At 51.2% G+C, this 24110-nt stretch overlaps 1 protein-coding gene across 1 annotated transcript in view; it reads left to right on the plus strand.

Moving 5' to 3' along the window:
* Positions 1–24110, plus strand: part of CACNA1A (calcium voltage-gated channel subunit alpha1 A) — a gene marked incomplete at its 3' end in the record, with an annotated part of 251525 nt that overhangs the window by 192943 nt on the left and 34472 nt on the right. Inside the window, exons 24-30 of the mRNA XM_045289704.1 lie at positions 1361–1372; positions 3839–3938; positions 8893–9053; positions 15593–15730; positions 17236–17437; positions 18629–18793; positions 22542–22652. Of these exons, the coding sequence (XP_045145639.1) occupies positions 1361–1372; positions 3839–3938; positions 8893–9053; positions 15593–15730; positions 17236–17437; positions 18629–18793; positions 22542–22652 (889 nt within the window). The remainder of the gene's footprint in view (positions 1–1360; positions 1373–3838; positions 3939–8892; positions 9054–15592; positions 15731–17235; positions 17438–18628; positions 18794–22541; positions 22653–24110) is intronic.

Below are 24110 nucleotides of genomic sequence, written 5' to 3' on the forward strand. Positions count from 1 at the left end.
GAATCCAAAAATTCCTTAAGCACCTGGTGCGGTGGGGACGGGACGGGCTGTCGGGTCGGTTCTGACCCATAGAGCCCCCTGTACACAACCAAACGAAACACCGCCCCGTCCTGCAGCGTCCTCACAATGGTCCTTCTGTCGAGCTCATTGCTGCAGCCACCGTGTGCAGTAATGCATTCCCAAGCGCACTGAACTTGGAAAGCCTCCACGCTAGCCCAGAGTGGTTTTTTTTTCCAAAGTGGGCCATCCTGCCCCCTGGGGATGCTGGAATGGTCCAGGGGACTGCAAACGCAGATACGGACACTGTATCCTGGATTAGGGGTTACAGTACAAACGTTTTTAACTGCTGGGGAGGTGCTGAGCTTTTGTTTTGTGTTGTTGTTGTTCCTGAAAGTGGGGGTGGGGTGGTAGGCCAAATAAAGTTGGGGACTTATGATATAGGCCAAAAGAACAAGGAGGCGGAATCCAGTGGGAATCACTGGGCCACATGTAAGCCATTGTGTCATCTTTCAGAATGATCTCGATGGCAAGGGAGGTAGGTGGGTGAGGGTGTTGATGATTCAGTCGGCTCTTACTGCCTGCCTGGTGGCAAGGCTCCCGCCATCCTGATGTCCCAGGAGTCTTTGCAGCCTTGACATCTGGCCTTGATGTAACCAAGCCGAGGCTTCAAAACCCAGTCAAGCCAGGGGCCACAGCAAACACCTTGGTGGCAGCCATGTGCCCGGCTCGCTCTAGCTCCCCGACCCCCATTTTTCAGCACTTTCCACCCAGTTCCATCCCAAGCTGGAAGTGCTACCCAACCCCCTCTCCCACACGTTAGGGAGACACCAGAGCCGTGGCTACCACTTTCTGAGCTTCAGAATCCCCCAGGCTTGTTTTCACAGATGAGGGTGACACAGGGCAGAGCCAAGATTCAAGCCCAGATCCATCCCCCTTTCTCAACTCCAAAGATGTCATCTTTAAGACATTCCAGAACTTTCCAGCACCAGACCTTCTGGAGAAACGAGGATTTCTCCAACTCTTGGCAGTGACCTTCAGTGGCGGCCTTGCCTTTGCCAGATGCCCTTTGTCTGGCCATCCTGCTACTTGGAAATTTGGCTTTCTTGGTGCTGTCGGACAGCACCAAGGGCCTCTGCAGAGGGTGCGGGTGGGGGGCCTGAATGAGAGGCTTCCAGATGGAAGGAGGGACATCAGGCAGCCTGAGCCCGAGCCTGTGATGGCCCCTCCTAGTGCCCAGGCCAGGCCAGGCGGGAGGCACTCAGGTGTGCGTGTGTGCTGCGTGCGTGTACGTCTGTGTCCTATGTTCTTTCTTCTGAGGTCGCTTACGATCTGTCTCTCCCTCCGACGCCACCTCACCCAGGAGCAGTACACGGTAAAGTCTCTCTGTCGATCTCTCTCTCTATTTCTTGTTCTGTCTCTCGTTCTCTCTGCCCTGGGGTAGTCTGCCTGGCCCCGATGTCCCTGCAGCTGGCCCAGAGCAGGGACGTGGCCAGAGCCCCTTAGCCTGTTCCCAGGGGAGGAGGAGCCCCCACGGCCTTGGCACTGCCTCCTCCCACCAGGGCCCAGACTCTGAGCTGTCTGCCCCTGAGGGTGCCCCCGCCCTGCCCAGGGCACTAAGCGTCCCTGCCTACCGGAGGGCAGGCCTCACAATCTCTGCTGCTCAGGGCAGGGCCCCTGGGGGCACATGCTCGCTGACAAACTCATGCCTCCCCTCTGGTGCTTGTCCGTGGGCACCCATCTGTGTGTTCCTCGGTGCCTCAGCCACTGGGAAGGGCGGGGAGGGGAAAAGAAGCCGTTTCCTCGAAAGAGCAACTATAGAATCTGAAACTGTGGAATCATCGCTCCCCCCAAGACCTGCCCTTTCAGTGGCCACGCGCACCCTGCGGGGTGTTCCCAAACACACACACTGCCAGACACACCCAGGTCTGATGCACGTACCCACCGTGCCACCGGGCTGTCCACTTGCCTGGCACGTCTTCTACCAGCACGTACTTTAAACCAAAGTGGGTTGGGGGACAGGAAACTCTGTCGTCCTCTCACGATCTGTGTTGCTACGCACGGAAGAGACCCCGGGCAGTAAGCTGAGCCCCATACAGTAAGCATCTCCGTGGAAAGGGACCAATGAGCAAGCGCTTGTAAGGCCGGGAAGACCTCCTCGCATCTCCCGGAGAAGAAATGGCACGTCTCCCTGGGTGAGCCAGTTCTTTGGTGGCACGGCCCTTAGTGACTGCACCTGACAGAGACTTCTGGCTTAAAAAACGAAACAGGAAAGCCAGCTGTGAGACCTGTACTCCCCCCTCAGCAGCGTGTCTGCGCCAAGCCTACTTCCCCTCTCTGTTACTTGGAAAGAGAGAGGAGGGGCCCTTCAAAAGCAGATGGCATAAAGAAGGGTGCTTTTGCACACTCGGTCTGCGTGGTGGAGGCCTCTTGGCAGCTGGTGTCTGCGAGGGACCTGCAGGGGGAGGCATTTGCCACGAGCGCTCAGAGGCTCGAATCCACTCACACAGGCACAAGCTAGATGGGAGCCATGTGGAGGAACAGGGCACGGGTCGAAGCCTCTGGGGAGTTTTCTGTCCAAAGTGGGACGCCAGAGCAGAAACGAAGATGATTCCCAGGCAGTGATCCGTCAATAGATCAGGGCCGGTGGGGCCCAGGGCAGGCAGGGCAGGGTGCTGGACAAAGGGACATTTCATTGGGGTCTTGAAGACCATGTGGTTCTGTGGTAGGGAGGCGGGGGTGGGGGGGGTGTATTTCTGCCCAGGGGAACAGTGCCCGCAGAAGCAGACAGAGGTGGATGAGTCCGGCTGGGGCTCAGAGGAGAGCAGTGTTTGAGAACCAGAAGGCAGGTTGGACTAGACCTTGAAGAGCCCCCACTGCCCTTGGCTCTTCTTTCAGGAAGTCAGATGTTCTGGGATGATTTTGAACAGGGCAGTGACATGGCCCTGACCTCTGTGTGCAGGAGAAAGAGTCGGGAGATGGGTCACAGGGGTCTACCCTAAGGTGGTGCAGACATTGAGGGGAGGGACCCAGTGGGGACAGGACAATGAACGTGACTCTCGGTCGGGTCTCAGGCTTGGGCACCTGGGTGGGTGATGAGTTTCATTAACCGTAAGCACCTTGATGGTCATACCCAAAGCCTGCCTTCTCTTAACGAGGGCTGAATCATGGCTGTCCTAGGCAGTTGTGGTAGCCCTGGGACCTGCACTGCTTAGCTCGGGCTACACAGACCCTGGACTGAACTAAGAAGTTCTCTGGCTTCAAAAATGGGATGTTGATTCGACATCAGCCCCTGGTGGTCAGGTCCTTCCCTCCCCTGTGGGCTGTTGGCAGAGGGGATCTTGGTTTAAGGGCCACTTCCAGTATCTTCCTGAATCTTGTGGGAGGAGGCGGGATCCCATTTTCTAAGAGTCTCCCAAAGACCACGTCCGTGCCAGCACAGCACCTCCAAACTCTGGACTGGGGGCTATGCTGGAAATAACAGCTGTCTCGGGGCTGCCGAGGGGGCATCAAGCTCCCTTTGGGTGGGTTTGAGGGTACCCTGCGCACCTGCTCAGGCCCAAACAGGTGGCAGTGGGCCCTGCAGCTCCAGGCTGGCGCCTGCCAGCTCTCATTCAACAAACCCGGAGCCCAGAACCACGACGAAACCATCTGTTCCCTTGCTCCCAGGCTCAAAATCAGCAGGTGGACTGGACCACACACTCAAGAAGGGCAGGGCCCTGCCAGGCACCCCGTACTCTTAAACTTGGAAGGGTGGGGTTGTAGGAGCTATGGGCCTCCACCACCCAGCCTGACCTCCATTCCTCTCTGCCCTCCTCCCCACCCTCACATTCCTCCACAGTGGCAATAGCAAAGGAAAGGACATCAACACAATTAAATCCCTCCGAGTCCTCCGGGTGCTACGACCTCTTAAAACCATCAAGCGGCTGCCGAAGCTCAAGGTGAGACTGGAGGGTGTTGCGTGGCTTGTCAGGGCTGCTGTGAACAGGTGAGCAGAAAGCACGCTGCTGAAGCATGCCGCATGGGTGAGGGTGGGTTTCCAACGTTGTGGTTAGGTGCCATCCATCCTTTCCTTCTCACAGTGACCCTATGTACCAGGAAACAAAACCCTGCCCTGTGCCACCCTCACAGTCATGGGTGTGTGTGTGTGTGTGTGTGTGTGTGTGTGTGTGTGTGTTAGGTTGGGTTCTTGCAAGAAGCAGGACCGCTGATGCTTGTCTGCGGCGCAGACAGAAAGAGATTTCTATCCAAAAACGCGGTGTATACCATTGTAGAAATAGGTAAGTCCAGCCTGGTTCAAGTCAGGTTAACTCCCGACTCATGGAAGGTGATGAACAGGATGCAGGATGACAAAGCCAGGGCAGCAGGGGCACAGGCTGGTGGATGCAGAGATCCGAAACCAGCTGAATGGATCCACTGAATGCATTCATTTAACACTTCTGATTCCTATGAGGCAGAGATCAAGCATGCCTCCACCCTCCTCTGACTGCCTTTGTCAACTCTGACCTCAACTGCACACACTCTTTTCTGCTGGCGTTAATAATTCATTGCATTGGCCACACAGAGCTCTCCAGCCATACTTACGATTGTGGGACTAATGAGGGAAATGAGCAGGTTGTATTTCAGGATCAGAAATGCTCAGAATAAAGTTCTTTAGTTAGGACAGCCGTGCCTGCAGACAGGCCTCTCTCTGATTCAGCCATGCAGCCCCTTGGCTTCTGCCCTGCTAGGGCAATGCTACAGAGTTCACTTAAACTTCTGATAAATGCCCAATGGTGTTTGGCTCTAGCTCCATGAATCAGCAAACCTTGCTCCCCAAATTAAGTGCCTAGAGGCTTCCACTCCACAAGCGAGTGTCCTACCTGTAAACATTCAGGGTTTTTTCCCTCTGGACCAGGAAGCTCACCACTCTGCCTCATGCTCTTGGCGCTGCTGCCACCCCTGCACCACTTCTCTGCCATCTCTCACCATCTCTGGTGTTGTGGCTCTCTGTCTCCTGCAGTGAGGAGGAGCTTCAGTGGACAGGAATCTTGAAGTCTAAAGGACATGTTCTACTCTGGGCAAATTGTTCTTAATAGTAGTAAGATTCCCCACTTTCCTGCTTCTGAGATGGTTCCTTTTATTCCCAACAGAATAGCAAAATTGACCAAACTTAGAGTTCCAAGTTTTCACAATCACAAATAACTCTGTTAGCAATCCCTCACAACTGTACCATGTAGTCCTATCAGCATCTTTCCTGCTGCATTGGGCCGGGCTGACTAGAGAAATCCAGAGACATTCATATATGTGTAAGAGAGAGCTTTATATCACATAGTAGCTATATAGCAGGAAAACATCCCAGCCCAGTCCAGATCAAATCCATAAGTTCAATACTGGTCCATAAACCCCTCTTCAGACTCACGCAGCTACATGCCATGATGCAGAATGCAGGGTGCAAGGTGGGTGCAAAGTCTTTTGGATCCAATGGCAGTGGGCGCATCTCCAGAACTCACACAAGTCTCCGTGTGGCTCCTCAACAGGAAGCTGAAGGCTGAGAGAGAGGAGGTTCCCAGCACCCTCCTTATGAGGAGGGTCACACCCACAAGGAGGCACCATCAGGCTCTGACCTGATTGACAGGCTAGCCTCCACCCCTACATTTCAAGTTGACACCAAATTACAGAACTACTCTTAACTCAGACCCAGCAAGAAACCAGGAACTACAGCCCATCCGCATGGTCCCACCAGTCACTGTGTGGGAGTTACAGGACTGTGCTAAGAAGAAGCACGTTAAGTAAATCGCTGCCTCACATGAGTCTTCCTCCAGCCTTCTTCAGAGTCCACTTCTCAGATTTCTTTAGCCCACATACAGATGGGATAAGTATTTTTTTTAAATCACAACATTCTTTTCAAGCAACGGCTTCTTGGTCTATGTACAGATTCTGCGTAAGTACAATTCAGTATGCTGGAGGTATCATTCTCATGCTATTAATCATTTGTTGTGAGTCACAGTCAAATACCTGTGTATTGGCAATAAGAGAAAATAGATTTCTGGTATTTTTTGCTTTCAATGACGATCCCTTCCGATGTCAGCAGGGAAATCCCCCACTCCAAGACCTCTTCTGCATCTGGTTTGGATCTCTGTCAGCTCCTTGTCCAAGTGCTGCTGCAACCATATTTTAAATTAACTTTAGCAAAATTTTACTTGCAAGTTATAGTCATGATGCTGCTCAATAATATCTGCACTGCACTGGGTTACCTTTTTTTGAAATGGGCACAAATGTGAACCTCTTCCAATGAGTTGGCCAGGTAGCTGTCTTCCAAATAACCTGACACAGACATGTGAACATTTGCATCGTTGCGTTTGTTTGTGGAAGCATTGCGATTGGTGTTCCAGCGATTCCTGAGGTCGTGTTTTTCACCGATGCCTTCAGTGTGGCTTGGACTTCTTCCTTCAAGCCCATTGTTTCTTAACTATCTGCTACCTTCTGAAATGGTTGAACCTCAACCAATTCTTTTTAGTACAGGGACTCTGTATAGTCCTTCCATTTTTTCTTTCTAAGGCTTCCTGCATCATTTAACATTTGTCCCTATGTTGTTGTGGTTGTGGTTGTGGTTGTGGATGGGTGCTGTCAAGTCAGTTCTGACTTGCACAATAGAACGAAATGCTGCTCAGTCCTGCATCATCCTCACAAGTGCTGTGTTTCAGCCCATTGCTGCAGCCACTGTGTCAAGCCATCTCATCAAGAGCCTTCATTTTTTTTCTGGCCCTCTGCTTACCAAGCACGATGTCCTTCTCCAGGGACTGGTCCCTCCTGAAGGATGAGTAATGAAGTCACGCCATCCTCACTGCTAAAGAATATTCCAGTTGTTTGCTGGGCCAGTTGTGAAGGGTTTTTGTTTGTTTGTTTGTTTGTTTGTTTGTTTGTTTGTTTGTTTTCTTTACCTTGAGATGCAACTCACACTGAAGGATGTATTCTTTGATCTTCAACAGTAAATGCTTCAAGTCCTTTTGGATTTCAGCAAGCAAAACTGTATTGTGGGTTCAACTCTTTCACTCTTTCACGGCATCTTTTTTTCTCCTTCTTGTCGCTTTAGCTTTTTCTTCATTCAAGTTTAAGAGTCTCTTTCGACGTCCATTTTGGTATTTTCTTTCCTGTCTTTTTCTTGACCGTTTGCTCCCCTCACATAGGATTCTAGTTTGCCTCTAGAATCCGTCAATATTACAACGTGGGGGCTTGAATTCTTTCCTTCAATCCTTTCGGCTCGAAACACACAGAGTGTGTTCTTCCCTTTTAGTTTTCCAACTCGGAGCCTTTCCACAGTTCGTACAAATGCTTCGCTTGGTCCTCGGGAGCCGCCCTTGAAAATCTGAAGCTCTTTGACTTCATCCTTGCTTCCTGCCTCGTTAGCCGCCCTCATTCAAGACGCTCTTCGTTTCCACTTTGGTCTTTTCTTTCTTTCTTTGTAATGACCTTTAGCTTTCTTCATGTATGGTGTTTGCTTGGAATTCCAGTGGGTGTGATGATCCATGGTCCCTGATGTGGTGAGGAAGCACCCACTCAATTAGGAGTGAATGGAACCAGGCGGGCTGCTCTGAAAAGCCTCCGGTCATGTCTGAAGGGCAAGTGCAGAACTTCAGGCATGGGTAGGGGGACATTCTGGGCCAGGACCCCAGTCTTCTCTGGATGGAACCATTCCATTTTCCCCAGGCACAGTGTCCGACATGAGGTTCTCTATGGAAACAACTAAGTAGATAGATATCTAGACAGGTAGACATGCAAAAGATAGATACATAGATGGGTGGATAGATAGATAAACATACAGAAGAGAGAGATGATACACAAACAGACAGAATACAGTTATACAAAAGATGATAGATAGATAGATGTTATAGGAGGCAAAAGACAGACATACAGTAGAGAGATAGATAGGGATGCAGATGATACACAGAGAGATAGAAGATAAGAGCAATCCAAACCAAACTCACTGTCATCAAATCGATTCCAACTCGTAGCAACCCTGTAGGACAGGGGAGAGCCGCCTCTGTGGATTTCCTAGGCTGTCACTCTTTATGGGAGTAGAATGCCTCACCTTTCACCTTCAGAGCAGCTGGAGGGTTCTAGCTACAGACTTTAAGGTTAGCAACCCAACATGTAACCACCAGGGCTCCCCCAAAGGTAGACTACTAGAGATTACTTAAGGGAATTGGTACACATGATTTGGGGTCTAGCAAAGTCCAAAATGCGCAGGTCCAGAGGACAGACAGGAAATCCCCTCAGGCTTGGGCCCTAAAACCCCACAGGTCAAGCAATGAGAAGAGTAAAGCGAAAGTGTGTCCTGGAAAAATGTCTGTTTATAGTTTGGCGATGGGAGACCCCGTCTTGCTCTATCGATGGCTTGGTTGAAACCCTCCGATATGGCTTGAGGCAGACTGGTTGTAGCTCACATTTGGCTACTTTATAAAAATGAGGAGTCTTTGCCAACAACTGGGCGCTATTCTAGTCAAGTTGGCATATTAGCGATCTCACCCAAGGAGACATCGCTCAGCTCCAGAGAGCCATCAACTGGCCTTTGGGTAAAGGGCATGGACCCCAGCCCCAGCCAGATGGATCACCCAGGGCAGGATGGGCTCATGATTAACAGGAAGTGGCCTCTCATTGAGCACCTCCTTCTTTCCCCAAAGAGCCACGTGCTTGCTTCTGGAAGAAGCCCCAGGGGGTGAGCTCAGGGATTTTTAGATGTAGCAACACCCACGTTGGAGTCTAACCCGAATGTTTCTCAGAGCTGTATGACCTTAATGAGGGCCTTCACTCATGCCCTGGCCCGCAAATGGACACTTAAGCATTCTGGGTCGCTGAGGGGGTGGCTGGGCAGCCCCCGGCCCTTGATGCCTTTTCTTGACCCCTGCCCCCCAGGCCGTGTTTGACTGTGTGGTGAACTCGCTCAAGAACGTCTTCAACATCCTCATCGTCTACATGCTCTTCATGTTCATCTTCGCCGTGGTGGCCGTGCAGCTCTTCAAGGGGAAGTTCTTCCACTGCACAGACGAGTCCAAGGAGTTTGAGAAGGACTGCCGGTGGGTCCCGTCTCCTGAACATCTTCACTGGGTGGGCGCGTGGGGAGTGGTGCTGGCCACTTGGGCTTGGGGACTGGGGTCACGGGCGTTGGGAGTGATCTGACAACTGCATCCAACTTGGATCTGGAGTCGAAAGAAAAGGGGTTTTGGAACTGAAGTCAGTGCCAACTAGAGCATGATCCGCCAGCTCGTTAGTTGAGCCACCACTGCCTTCGTCAAGCGAGCGAGACACATCCAAGAACCCCCGTCCGAAACCTTTGGAGCTAGGGGTATTTCAAGATTCAGAATCATTGTTTTTCATTTCATCGAGGTTGTATAACCCATATACTGCATGCAACTTAACCCCCTCGCTGAGCTAAGGCTTCTCTATAGCCATAGGCTATGCTTCTACAGAGAAACATGTGGCTAGCTGTAACAGGTAAGGTAAATAATGATGATAAAGAGACGTACATCCCCAGGGTCAGGAATCAGCAAAGCTTTTCCCTAAAGAGCCAAACCATCCAGAGTCTCAGCTTGGTGGGCCATCGCTCCTGCTGTGATGACTCAGCTCTGCCCTTGTAGCACAAAAGCAGTCACAGGTGATTCCCAACTAAATGGGCGTGGTTGCCTTCCAATGAGACTTTATTCCTGGAAACTAAAATTTGAATTTCATATAATTGTTACACATCATGAAATATACTGTCTCTTTAGAGTTCTTTGCAACCATTTAAAAATGTGAAAAACATTCTCAGTGCATAGACAGGACGGAAACAGACAGGGGTCCTATTTGGCTACTGGGCTATCACCTGTCAAACCCTGAGGTAGGAGGGGAAAGTCTGGTTTGGGGGTTATCTTTGGCTAGGACCTTCAAAGAAGCAAAACATGGAGGGGGGTTGGAGAGAATGAAGAGAAGAGAAGCGGAAAGGGAGGGGAGGAGGGGAGGGCAAGCGAGGAGAAGACAGAGAGAGAGATTTATCTCAAGTGACTCACACAGTGGTAGAGACTGGCACGTCCGAGCCCATGGGTCAGACTTCAGGCCGGAGGCATCTCCTGACTCTCATAACTGCTGAAGTTGATGGCAGACTGTTGGCTCATAGGCTCTGGAAGTCAATGAATCTCAGGTTCAGCAGGTAAAATGGTAAGCTGCTGGCTCATCAGCTTGCTACAGAGGCAAATGAATTCCCCAAACGGAAGGCAGTACAGCAGACTGCTAGCTAAATCCCCATGATTTGGTGATGACCAGCAGGATGCAGGATACAGAATAAGTGAAAAACAGTGAGTTTTCCCAGAAAGTCCATTTATATTGGATTCAGGCCAAATCTCTTTACAATTTATTGGCTGATCACATCAGAGCACATCATGGAAGTGACTATGTTATATCACAAAATGGAAGATCATGACATAATTACTTAACTGCCAAATTATATCATTATATAACGGTCAAACCCCTGAGAATCATGGCCTAGCCAAGCTAACACATAAGCTTAATCATAGTAGTCCACCCCTTGTCCATTCGGGACCTTTCTGTCTCCTTAAACCATACAGAATCTAAAAATAAAAATTATTATAGTCATACATCCACCTAACATTAATGCAATGAGCATGCACACAACTTAAAATACACCAGCCTAGTTTGCATCTTATAGTAAGTAATGGAATAAAAAAAGGGAGATACTAAAGATATAATCTAATAGTATGGTAATTCCATTATCTTTTCATTTCATTTCTCAAAAAAAAATTTTAAGCCTCTTTGTCTGTACGATACATACACACACAGATGTGACAACATGAAGTAAAAAAGAATAATTAAAGTTCTTATTTCCATAACTGGTCACATGGCCATAGCTGGTATTTAAAACTAACTTCTTTTACCATCATTTTACATTCCTTTCACCCGCAGTCAGCACCTCAGCTGGTCATGGTTCTTTACCTGATGGAGTGACCCAAACCTTCCTTCTATCCAGGGTCTGTCTGGGTCATCGGTCATTTGGGTAGCAGTAGTTTTCCATTGGGTTTAATCCCAGGACATGGCAGTATGAGACAGCCTAAGGCAGCAGTTCTCAACCTGTGGGCCACGACCCCTTTGGGGGTTGAATGACCCTTTCACAGGGGTTGCCTAAGACCATTGGAAAACACATATTTCCAATGGTCTTAGGAACTGAGAAACTGCTCCTCTACCCGTCTCCAGGCAGGTCCCCCCACATGCAGATACGCCCACATATGAGTACCCGGTGTGAAGACTGTTGCCCAATGCTACACCATGCTTCCAGACAAAATGTCATTGATTTGTCATTAGAAATAAATATTTCACAATATACAATTACATATTGTTTTTGTGATTCACCGCTATGCTTTAATGATGTTCAATTTGTAACACTGAAAATACATCCTGCATATCAGATATTTACATGATGATTCATCACAGTAGCAAAACAGTGATGAAGTAGCAACAAAAATAATTTGATGGTTGGGGGTCACCACAGCATGAGGCACTGTATGAAAGGGCGGCGGCATGAGGAAGGTTGAGAACCGCTGGCCTAAGGGATCTTCTTACTGCAGGCACACGCTTCCTTATCTGCATTATGTAAATCAGTCCAAGTCCCCTTGGTCGTCAGGATCAGTCACACCAGCCAGTCCAATAACTCTCTTCTTTGCCTGTCAATCCAGAGGCACGAGGAGCCCAAAAAGGCTGGGTGGCAGTCCACTTCCGCTTCAATGGAACCAATGTTGTGTCTCCTAGTGAGAACATCCCTCCCTTGGGAACTAAGACCCCTGGACCTGTAGCGCATACAGAGTGGGGACAGGAAGCAGAATATGTTCAGGTGATTCACTGGAGCTAATAATAAGTGCCAGGCCCGGCTTCACCCTTTGACTCCTATACTCACGAACCCTAGCAATGGGAAAAGCAGCACCCTATGTTGGACACTAGTTTAAAGCATATGCAGCTTCCTGGAGAACATTTCTCCAACCCTGCAAGGTATTGACACCTAGCTGATGTTGTTGCCATGTCCTTAGAAGGCCATTCCATTGTTCTATAAAGGCAGCTGCTTCCACGTGAAGGGAAGGAACGTGGTAAAACCAGTGAATTCCATGGGCCTGGGCCCATTTGCTGTGAAGAGAGTCCCTGGATCTAAGGGAATGCTATGGGATACCTTCATGGTGGAAAAGGCATTCTGTAAGTCGAAAAGCGGCCGTTTTGGCAGAAGCAAAGCATGCATGGAAGGCAAATCCATGCCAGAAGAAGCCAGCTCCTAGCACAATCACTACGGGTTTGGTAGGCGCAATTGTACAGCGATAATAAGTAAATATTATAGTAAAGTTATAGAGAGCATGAGAGATAAAAGGGATATAGAGAAATAAATGGAGTCAGACACATTTCATGGTAGCATGCTCACCTCAGCCCCGCTTGGTAATCCATGTGGAGGGAGAGAGAACTTTAATGCTCCCCAAGCTTTTATACTCTCTGGGGACGTTGGGGACGTGCAAGCCCCCACATTACAGGTAAAGACATACGTCACAGGAAAGGGTTGTGCTACAGGTATTACAGTGATGGGAGGGGGTGATCTAGGGATATACACGCTATAGAAGGAGGAGGGATTGGGGGTGTACATGCAGCAAGATGGGCGGATCCTAGATTTCTGGTAGTAGCTTAACTTGACTTTGGGTCTCCATAGGAACCATTATCAGTTGGGTGTGAACTCCGCCCACAGGAACCAAACTAATGGCCTTAGGCTCCAGAGAGAGGTAACCCATTGTCTCTAGCAGCAGGGAGTAGGGCTAGTGCAGCCTGGCAACTGATCGCCCTCAGGGGGGGGGGAATGCCTGTGCATCTGACCTCCCCCCACAAATCCATATGGAAGAACAAAGCACTGGTTCCCTATTGGGGATTCAGTGTTGGTTGTTGCAGCTGGCAGATTTAGCACTTAGCAGTGGCTGTAGCCAAATTGACCTTGTCGGTGAGTACAAGTCCACGTTCCTGAGCCAATGCCGGGCCTTCATCCCTGCCACCATGGCCACATTGTTCAAGAGCCGGTTGGACAATGACGGGAGCTACTGGGGAAAAGGATGACTGATTTCCACAAGATGCATCCTATCCACTTGATGGTTAAAATCCTCCCCTGCTGATTGTCACCCTTTGGTGAGGATCCACATGATACACAATATCGTCACCTCTTTGCCCATTCAGATCTATCCACATACCTCTTCCCATACCTCCTTGCCACCCATTTTCTGACCATGGTCCTTCCAAGTTCTGGCCATCCAGCCAAACCATTGGCCGCAGCCCATTCATTCATATGCAATTGCACAAATGGCTATTCCTCCTTCCAAGTATAATGAGCAGCCAAGGTGCACTGTTCTGAGTTCTGCCCAGTGGGAGATCCCCCTTCACCACCATCTTTCAGGGAGGTCCAAAAAAGGGGTTGTAATGTTGCGGCTATCCACTTTCAAGTGGTGTGCTGGCATACGGCCCAGAACCATCTATAAACCAGCCACACGTTTTCTCTCCCTCAGTCAACTGATTAAAATAAACAGCTCATGTACATGGCTGCAGATTGATACCAAAAGCAAACACACTCACTGCCATCATGTTGATTCTGACTCATAGCGACCTGTAGGACAGGGCAGAACTGCCCCTGTGCGCTTCTAAGACTGTAGCTCTTTACGGGAGTAGAAAGCCTCATCTTTCTCCCACAAAGTCACTGGTGGTTTCAAACTGCTGACCTTGTGTTAGCAGCCCAACTTGTAACCACTACGCTAACAGGACTAAGAGAGGGAAGATAATGGAGACCAAGGGCATTTGGCATTTTGGTCATTTTTTTATGTAACTTACTTTTGCCTTCAGGTCCTTCTTGAACCTGACCTCATACATACCACTTCCATTTATTGATAGAAGTTGAGCACATCCAACTTTATGATAATACCCAGTTCCTGGTGAGAAGCCCAGGTCACATGGTGACTTGCTGGTCTGTAGTCAACTGTTTAGTCTCTATTGAGGCCCAATAACAAACCAAGCACTGTTTCTGAGAAAGAGAGCAGTTACCTGCAGGAGATGCCATGGCTTTGCTCCAAAATCCTAAGAGTCTGCACTGCAGTTCACCAACAGAGCTGCCAAAGAATCCAAACAGCGCCTCTGTCTGCCACCAACACTTCAAGCACCATTAGGCCAGCCACATCACATGGCCCAAGTAACAGAGTGGTTTGCAATGACTGTCTGAACTGCTTGCATAGCCTGCCCTGATTCTGAGCCCCACTCAAAACTAGCAGCTTTGTAAGACGCTTGATAAGAGTCCAAAGACACAAATTCAAAGGGGGGTTATATTATCTCCAAAATCCAAAGAGACCCACCAAGCACTGTGCCTCCAGTGTACTTGTGCATGGAGCCAGAGGCAATACTTATCCTTCATATTTGTAGGAACATCTCAACATACGCCACCACCACTGAAAACCTATTGCCATCAAGTAGGACAGGGTAGAACTGCCTCTGTGGGTTTCTGAGACTGTAACTGTTTACAGGAGTAGAAAGCCCCATCTTTCTCTACCACCACTGGACCCCTAGAAATTCCATTAAAGAGGAAAGTGCTTGGATTGTTTTAATGTAATTTCTTACCCCTAGCATGTAAATATCTTACCAATACATCTGGAGTCATTGATGTTTCTTCCTCCTTAGAAGGTCCAGCTAATATCATGACACAAAAGTAAAGGACCAGTGTAATAGCTCATGAAAGGGAAATAGATCAGGATTCCTTCAGACTAAATTATGGCATAGGGCTGGAGAGTTGATATTCCTTTGAGGTAGGACAGTAAAGGTATATTACTGGCCTTACCAGCTGAAGGAAAACTGCTTTTGGTGATTCTTTAAAGCTGGAATTGAGAAAAAGGCATTGACCAGATCAATAACTGCATATTAGACGCCAAGAAATGTATTCATTTGTTTAAACAATTAAACCACATCTAGAACAACAGCTGCAATTAGAGTCACCACCTTATTAGGTTTACAATAATCCACTGTCATTCTTTAAGGTACATCCTTTTTTTTTTTTTTTTTGCACCAGCCAAATAGGTGAGTTAAATGGGAATGTGGTGGGATTCTCCACCCCTGGGACCTTCATTTCCCATTATCTCTGAAGTCCCTCTGTAAATGCAGTATTGCTTTTGGTTTACTATATGATAGGTAGGGCTTGCTGTAATGCCTTTCTACTCCTGTAAAGAGTTACAGTCTCAGAAGATCACAGGGGCAGGTCTTCCCTGTCCTATAGGGTCACTGTGAGTCAGCATCGACTCAATGGCACTGAGTTTAGTGCAGTGGCTGCACCCACAATCCCCCAAAAGGAGCCATAAGCTGGTTGCTGAATTTTCCCATCACCACATCTGTCAGGTTGGGGATATGAACATACGTACACAATCCCTTATTTAAACCTTTGCAGCAGATGTGTTTCTGAGTCTGTTTCCCGGGCCACAGAGACCATGTGCATGCGCCCTTCTTCCTCCTCCTATCCTTGGTGGGCAAAGGCCCACCCCACACCCACCGCGATGACTGACAGCCTTGTTCTCCATGGCAGCGGCAAATATCTCCTCTATGAGAAGAACGAGGTGAAAGCCCGGGACCGAGAGTGGAAGAAGTACGAGTTCCATTATGACAACGTGCTCTGGGCTCTGCTGACCCTCTTCACCGTGTCCACGGGGGAAGGCTGGCCCCAGTAAGTGGCGAGGTGGCGAGCACTGTGGGAGGTGCTCGGAGGTCAGGGGCGAGGGTGCAGTGGAGAATCAAAGACCTTAGAACCTGAGAAAAGAGCAGTCTCAGAGAGGTGAGGTTCCTCCTGGGCTTTGTGAGGTGGGATCCTATTGACCCCAGAGCAGCTGCACACAGAACAGTGGCCCCAGCATGTGTCTGAACCTGTCGGAGCTGACATGCTTTCCTCAGCCATCTTGCTGGATCCTAAGTGTCCAGGGATTTCTCCTCCCCACCAGCTGCTGTTTTTAAAAGTCTCTCTCTCTCTCTCTCTCTCTCTCTCTCACACACACACACACACACACACACACACACATGTGCGCGCGCGCATGCACGCGAGCGCAAGCACGCAGGCCCCTGTCTCTCTGCTGGTCAACAACGCAAACCTCTAAGGTGTGGGTGTCCACTTGGCCTCTTCCTACTGTCATTTTCTCCAGAACTCAGACTGGGTTGAGTCAGAGAAGACCAAGGCATGCAAGGGCCTAGAATTTATAATGTTGTCATTTTATTCATTGTGGACTTACGGCTTTGTTGTATTTCTATATCCGGACATATTGCCAAAAAAGATTATGTAACTGGGTGACTGAATTTGGGAGCCCTTTACACTATGTGCCCTTCCTTCCTCACCTAGTGTCCCTCCCAGAGATCAGGAAGCCACCAGGTTAAAGGCCTGGTAGAAGCCAGCATTGCCCTCGACATCCTCCCCTCTCTCCTCCTCCCAGTCTTTCTACCTGCCCAGCATGCACATTCTCAGGGCCCACCAACAGACACGGACCCACTGCTACCCATGAGGCACCTTTGAGCAACATTTCAAGGGACACCTCAATGTATACCTGAAGATTTTGTGCCAACGAGACGTTTTCTGGCCACCCACCTGCCAAAAAACACTTGGAATGAATACACAAAGCCTCCGTGTCTGAACATGAGGGGCGTCCTTAAACACATAGCCCTGGAGCAGTGCACACCCAGGAAGCTGTACACAGCAGCTAGACACACTCCCCTGTTGCACCTCTTCAGCCCCCACCTTCCCCTGCACAGAGTTAGATAGCTCGCTCAACACACCTCCCTCCAGCACCCTGGACTTCTTCCTCTCATCCCTGTGATCCGGACCTTCACAGTGCAAGCTGGCCATTCTGGAGTGGGTGATCTCAGAAGAGTCACTAGACTGTAGAACCTCAGTTTCCTTGCGTGCCAATGGAGCCAGTAAAAACCTCTCTGAGGGGCTGGCTTCGAGCATAAATAAAATGCAGACCATAGTACCTGGCCCCTCTGACACACACACACCCCATGTGTGGCAGCTGAAGTGGCCGGTGGTGTTGTCCCCACTCCCCAGAGATCAAGGAGACGGTGCAGTGTCTCCACGGAGTCACCGTGGTCTTTAGAACCAAGAGTCAGTTACTACTTTTGTTTCATCTCCTCTGACTGTTTGCCTCCTCTCTCCTGGCCCTCTCCTCCCTCACCCGCTCCCCACAGGGTCCTCAAACACTCGGTGGACGCCACCTTCGAGAACCAGGGCCCCAGCCCGGGGTACCGCATGGAAATGTCCATCTTCTACGTCGTCTACTTCGTGGTCTTCCCCTTCTTCTTCGTCAACATCTTTGTGGCCTTGATCATCATCACCTTCCAGGAGCAGGGGGACAAGATGATGGAGGAGTACAGCCTGGAGAAGAATGAGGTGCCGCTTCCCAACTGCATCCCCTGCCCCCCGGAAGCTCCCTAGTTAAACTGCTAAGCGGAAGATTCTCACTTCACACCCATCTGCCTTGCTCCGTGGGAGAAAGATGAGGCTGTCTTCATCCTTGGAAACCCCATGGGGCAGTTCTACTCTGTCCTTAGGGTTTCCGTGAGTCAGCAGGGACTGCAGCAGTGGGTTAAGCTGTCAGGACCGACCCCCCCCCCCCTCTCTCTCACGCACACACACACAAGAAGCAGCTTTGGTGGTCCCAGGGGAGGGAAGAGCAATATCCTCTCTGGTCAGTGGCCCCACTTGCGGGGCAGCCCTGCAGGGGTTTGCAGCAGGAGTACGTGAGCTAGCAGGTGTGTGCATCAGCCCACGCAGACCAGGTGGTGCTGCAATAATGAACAGCCCCAGCACCTCTGTTACAGGCATTCCTAGAGGCCTTTCCTCCTTGCTCACGGTGCCTGTCCACAGCGGGTCAGCCCCGGCTCTGCTTCAAGTCACCTCTCCTGGCCCCAGGCAGGCGGAGCAAGCTGGGACCTTGCAGATCACAGAGTGAGGCCAGCTCTGCTCCACCTTTTGAGACTTGTGCTCAGAGCTGGCCCACATCACTTCTGCTCACAGTTCATTAGCCAGCAGGATGGGGATGTATCATCTCCCCACCCCCAAAGACAGAGGGGACTTGCTAAGGAAGACACGGTGCCCCAGAGGGCGCCAGCATGGCCCTCTGGCCTCATCCAAACCCAGTGAGGAGCCTAGAATGCAGCATCCCTGCTCTGCTGGCCCTTGGGGCTTCCCCTCCACCCTGGCCCCTGCTCCCCCTCCACCCAAGAGGAGGAGGAGATGGCTGGAGAGCACAGTGGTTATGCTCCAAAATCAGACTTTGGTTTTAACTGACGGGTGTCCCACTTGGTGCCTGTGTTACCTCAACCGCGGGATTTCCCTTCTCACTGCCTCTTATATTTCACACCTGTAAAGTGGGGCTATTGATCACACCGTTCCATTCCGCATGGTTGCTAAGGAGAGGTAGCGAGATCCCCTTGGGGGGCTGGGGAGAGTCCCCACAAGGTCTAGCAGAGGCTGGATTCCCAGGGGGATGGGGATTCGGAGAAAGCAGCCGGGGAGGATGAGCTGGAGGTGGGCGTCGGGGAGCTTCGCCGCGACCCGCCCACGGCCTGTCTCCCACAGAGGGCCTGCATCGACTTTGCCATCAGCGCCAAGCCGCTGACGCGCCACATGCCCCAGAACAAGCAGAGCTTTCAGTACCGCATGTGGCAGTTTGTGGTGTCCCCGCCCTTCGAGTACACCATCATGGCCATGATCGCCCTCAACACCATCGTCCTCATGATGAAGGTGAGCTTCTGCCCCTCCCAGCCGCCCAGACCTCCCTCGACCCCGCCCCTCCCGGCCCTCCCTGTCCTCCTGGGTTTCCCCCCACCTGCCCTGCCCGGCCCCCACCCCGCCAGCTCTGTGACTGCACCACACCCACGGGCTGAAACCCTTCCCCTGCTCTTCCCCACGATGCTGGTGCCTCCAGCTGTCTCCCCCAGTAGTCTGTGACTTCCGGGGGACCGGGTCACCCCAGAACTTCTGGGGTCCAGCCAAGGCCTGGCTCAAAGAACGCCCGAGACCCTGGAGAAATGTTTAAGGAGGGAGATGAGGAGGAGGAACGGGCCAGGGCGTGGGACCTCCTCGGAGGAGAAAAGTCAGAATGGCCTTGAGGATGCATTTCTGAAATGAGGAGCATGTCCTACATCGTCGTTCATGCCTGAGATCAGGAATAAACATCGACCTTACTGCAATGGCTTTAGTTCCCCCCAGACCTGTCTGGGACAGATAAGTTGTTGAGCTTGGAGCTGTCCAGCCGAACCCGGCCTCAGGCCTTCTCCATGCTCCTTCAGAGTCACCTGACTGACCTTGAGGGAAGCCGGGCACGTTGGTTATGGACACGCCTTCTGGGTTGCTGTGCCCCATCCACCCCATTCTCATAAACTGGAGGTGAGGGCGAGAGGCTGGCCTGGGTTCTGATTAGAGAATGGCGTTCAACAAAGAACATGAACAAAGTAGCAAAGATCTGACTCTTTTTCTCTCTGATCTCAACCCCTGTACTGGAACATCACCTATCCCGCTTCTTCCCTGTTTCCTGTGCCCGTGCCTCCTCCTTTCCTCGCCTTCTTGAACTGCATCTTTGGGTCAAAGATGCCCTTTTGATCTCAAATGGTTCAATGTCCTAAGGCGAGAGCACCTCCCTGGGGGTCTTGTGCTCCGTAGAGACCTGTCCACTGTTGACCAGCTCCAACTCATGATCCGGCTCTGAGAAGAGTAAAGAAAGAAATAACAACACACACACACACACACACACACACACACACACCCATGCGCACGTGCTTTTTAAATGAGCAAATGCCTTCAATAGGCATTTCTCCAAAGAAACAATAAGAATGTTTCTGGTTTCAGGAGAATCATGCAAATCAAGATCCCGATGTGCCAGAGGTCAGACCTAACTCCACTCACCAAGCTTTTTACCAGCTCTGACCCCCACCAGCCCCCAGAGTGTGCCCGATGTTTCCCTGATCCTGTGCAGGGACCACACAGACCGCACAGACGTGGGTTATTAAGAAAGCAGCAGGGTGCAGGTGGGAATCAGGGTCAGGAACCCCCAAAGTAAAGTGGAGAAGGCTCCTCCCTGTGAAGAGAGATCACGCTGGCCTTCTTCTTTTTTTTTTAATCATTTTATTAGGGGCTCATACAACTCTTACCACAATCCATACATACATCAATTGTGTAAAGCACATTTGTACATTCATTGCCCTCGTCATTCTCAAAACATTTGCTCTCCGCTTAAGCCCCTGGCATCAGGTCCTCATTTTTCCCCTCCCTCCCTGCTCCCCCCTCCCTCATGAGCCCTTGATAATTTATAAATTATTATTTTGTCATATCTTACCCTGTCCGATGTCTCTTTTCACCCACTTTTCTATTGTCCGTCCCCCAGGGAGGAGGTCACATGTAGATCCTGATAATTGGTTCCCCCTTTCCAACCCACCCTCTCTCTACCCTCCCAGTATCGCCACTCTCAGCACTGGTCCTGTAGGGATCATCTGCCCTGGATTCCCTGTTTCAGGTTCCTATCTGTACCAGTGTGCATCCTCTGGTCTAGCCAGACTTCACGCTGCCCTTCTTCAGGGCCGGCTAGCTCTCTCAGCTCCTACTGACCATGCATGTTGTTGTTGTTGTTGTTGTTGTTGTTGTTGCTGCTGCAGTTGTTAGGTGCCATCGTCTGTTCTGACCTATAGCAACCCTGTGCAAAATAAAAGTAAACACAAACGCAAAGATTAAGCACTGCACGGCCCTGGACCATCCTCACAATCGTTCCTGTGCGTGAGCCATTGATGCAGCCGCTGTGTCCATCCATCCCACTGAGAACCTTCCCCTTCATCACTGCCCCTCCACTTAACTAAACGAGATGTCCTTCTCCGGGGACTGGTCTCTCCTGACAACCTGTCCAAAGTAGGTGAGAGGGTGTCTCGCCAGCCTTTTCTGTAAGGAGCACTCTGGCCATCCTTCTTCTCAAACGTATTTGTTCTTTTGGCAGTCCATGGTACTTTCACTACTCTTCTCCAGCACCACGATTCAAACGCCTCGACGATTCTGTGGTCTTCCTTATTCTCTGTCTAACTTCCACATGCCTATGAGGCCATTGAAAGTACCCTGGCTTGGGTCAGGTGCCCCTTAGTCCTCCAAGTTTTTCAGTACTCTAAAGAGGGCTTGTGTGACAGGTTCACCCAATCGGTGCATCGTTGGATCTCTTGACTGCTGCTTCCATGAACACTGATTGTGGATCCAAGCAAGACAAAATCCTTGACGTCAGTCTTTTCCCCATTTATCATCATGTTGGTCCAAATTGTGAGGACTTTAGGGTTGCCAGACAAACTAGCAGGCCCTATTCCCTGCTCTTGGCATTTCTGCTGTCACTGCCGGCTCTGTGGTAAGGCCTGGTGGTACCCGCTCAGCCAAAGGCCCCTTGCAGGCCTAAGGCTATCGTCCAGGCTACAGCCCTTGACCTGTGTTACAGTTCCTTTAGGAGGTGCCTCGCTGCTTCTCTTTTTTGTCCGTCCTTCTGCTTCTGATGGTCATCCTCTGCATATGTAAGCGAACTCCGCCTCAGTTTCAAGACACTACCCTCCCACCAGGGCCAGGAACTGACCAGTCCTCTCTCTGTGGCTCACAAAGACTTCCTATGCGTAGTAGGCTCCAGAAACATCAACTGCACAGTCTGTAGACCGTAAGGTGCACCTGGCCCGAGCCAGGGGATTCTCAGTGACCTCCTACGCATGTGAAAGTTAGACACTGAATAAGGAAGACCGCAGTAGAATAGACGCCTTTGCATCGTGGTGCTGGCAAAGAATGTGGAAGGTACCACGGGCTGCCAAAAGGACAAACGGGTCTGTCTTGGAAGATGTACAGCCTGAGTGCTCCTTAGAGGCAGGGATGGCGAGACTTCCTCTTACATACTTTGGACCAGTCCCTGGAGAAGGACCGCATGCTTGGTAAGGTAGAGGGTCCGTGAAAACGAGGAAGGCCCTGGACAAGGAGGATGGACACAGTGGCTGCCACAGTGGGCTCCCCCATAGCAACCACGTGGGGGCGGTCCGGGACCGGGCAGTGGGCACAGGGTCGCTATGAATCGGAGCCGGGAGTCTGGAGCACCCAAAAGCAGCAACAGCTGTATGCTTTTTTCACCTGAAACGTCATTTAAAAAGAAGGAAGAAAAAAACTATTTTTAAAGAAGGAAGAGAGGGATCTCAAAGCAGCATGACTGCCTCGGGAGATGCCGTGTCCCCTGGCGTGGGCAGCACCCAGGGAGCTGCGTCGGGCTCAGTGGAAGCGGTTTGAATGTTTGCATGTGAGAGCCCATGAAGCGCTGGCCTCCCCAGAATGGGTCCCCCCCACCCTGAATCCAAGAGCTCGACCTTTCCGGTCTGGGGTCAGGTTGGTGGAGAAGGTCAACCTCGAGGCCGAGGGTCCGAGACACCCCCACCCCCACCTCAAAGGACAGCCATCTGCCCACCTGTCCTTCCTCCTCTCCCTCTTCCTCCCCTAGTTCTACGGGGCCTCACCTGCTTATGAGAACGCTCTAAGGGTGTTCAACATCGTCTTCACCTCCCTCTTCTCTCTGGAGTGTGTGCTGAAAGTCATGGCTTTCGGGATCCTGGTAAGTACGGCCTTGGGGCTGGAGCTTCGGGTGGGGAAGTGGGGAGCCAAGAGCGGCACCAGGGTGCCAGGGCTCTCTGCACTTCATGACCAGCTGAGAATCACGCCCATGGCCACAGACCCCCAAGTCCCCCACTGGTGCTGGTCCATTGAGCAATGGGCGCCAAGCACGTGATTACTCCATGCATTCCCTCCTCACACAAGAGGGAGCCCTGGCAGAGATTAGAAACGGAGACGCAGAGGGATGAGGCTCAGGGGTTCTGAACTGCTTTCACTACAGTCCACGGTCTGGGACAGTCCCTCGTCCCCGCTGTCCAGCCAGCAGATGCGCGTAGAGCCGACCAGTCTCTCCGCCAACGTGTGACCTGAGACCCGAACGTGCCCCTCCCTATCCATTCCAGCACCTTGTTTCAAACCTACTCCCTTGATTTCATCTCCCGCCATTGAACGTGGTGCCCGCGAACCACCAGGGGAGTCTGTGGACAGACCAGGGGGGGTCTGTGGACAGACCTCCAGGGGTCCACAGAGGGAAAGCCTGCTGCCCCGTCGTCATTCTCCCCAGTGGCTGGCTCCCTGGACATCAGCAGCTCCCTCCCTCTTGAATCTAGAAGACAGCCCAGTCCTGCCAGGCAAATAGTCCAACCTGGGTCTCGAGACGGAGGGAGGTGAGGAGGGTGGTGGGTGGTAGGGAGATTCAAATCTTTTCATACTGCATTCTAAGGATTGCAGCTGCCTGGACGTGGAGTGTGAGTTCTTCGTTGTGTCCAAATGCCAGTGGTGATAAGAGCATTCATGAGTTAGAACTCCTTCCTCGGCATGTTCATGGAGAGGTGCACGGATTACTGTATCACTAGGGTCTCAGGGCTGGGTAACTCCTTGGCGATAGCAGATCCCCCTGAAGTCCGGAAGGTTTCACCGAGGGCTCTGACAGACCTCAATTCTGGGGTCTGCCCACCAAACCCCAAGGCAAGGCCTGAGCCAGTGTTTTGTGTGTTGAGTGATTTGCCAGGCCCAGAGCTGGGGTTTGAACCAGGAGGTCTGCGCCAGGACCCTGGCTTAGCTGGCCTCTCTGAAGAGCCTGCAGAGTCTCGGGCTCAGCCTCAGGCCCTGGAGAGACCTAAAGTCTAATCCTACCTGCATTGCCTCATTGTCATGGAAGGGCCCCCTGAGCTGTTCTTCAGCAGGGCTCTGGTGAACACTGGACATGGGGGGGCTGTGCACTAAGGGAGGCAGCTGATGAGCACTCCAAGCAGTGCTCCCCAGTCTGCTCCCCATCAGATGATTCCTTAAAATACAAGGATGCCTCAGACCCGCCCTCCCATGGTTCACTGGGTCAGGTCTCAGGCCCAACCTCTGAATCCTCGGGCTGCCGCCTACGAGTTGTACAGCCAAGACCGGTCGCTGAGCTTGTCTTGGCCAGGGCTCACCTAGGTAGGAGTCCTGCCGTGACCCCTTTGGG

Source organism: Echinops telfairi, unplaced genomic scaffold (genome assembly GCF_000313985.2).
Source record: "Echinops telfairi isolate 266 unplaced genomic scaffold, ASM31398v2 ScPeMD7_30;HRSCAF=105, whole genome shotgun sequence".
NCBI lineage: Eukaryota > Metazoa > Chordata > Mammalia > Afrosoricida > Tenrecidae > Echinops > Echinops telfairi.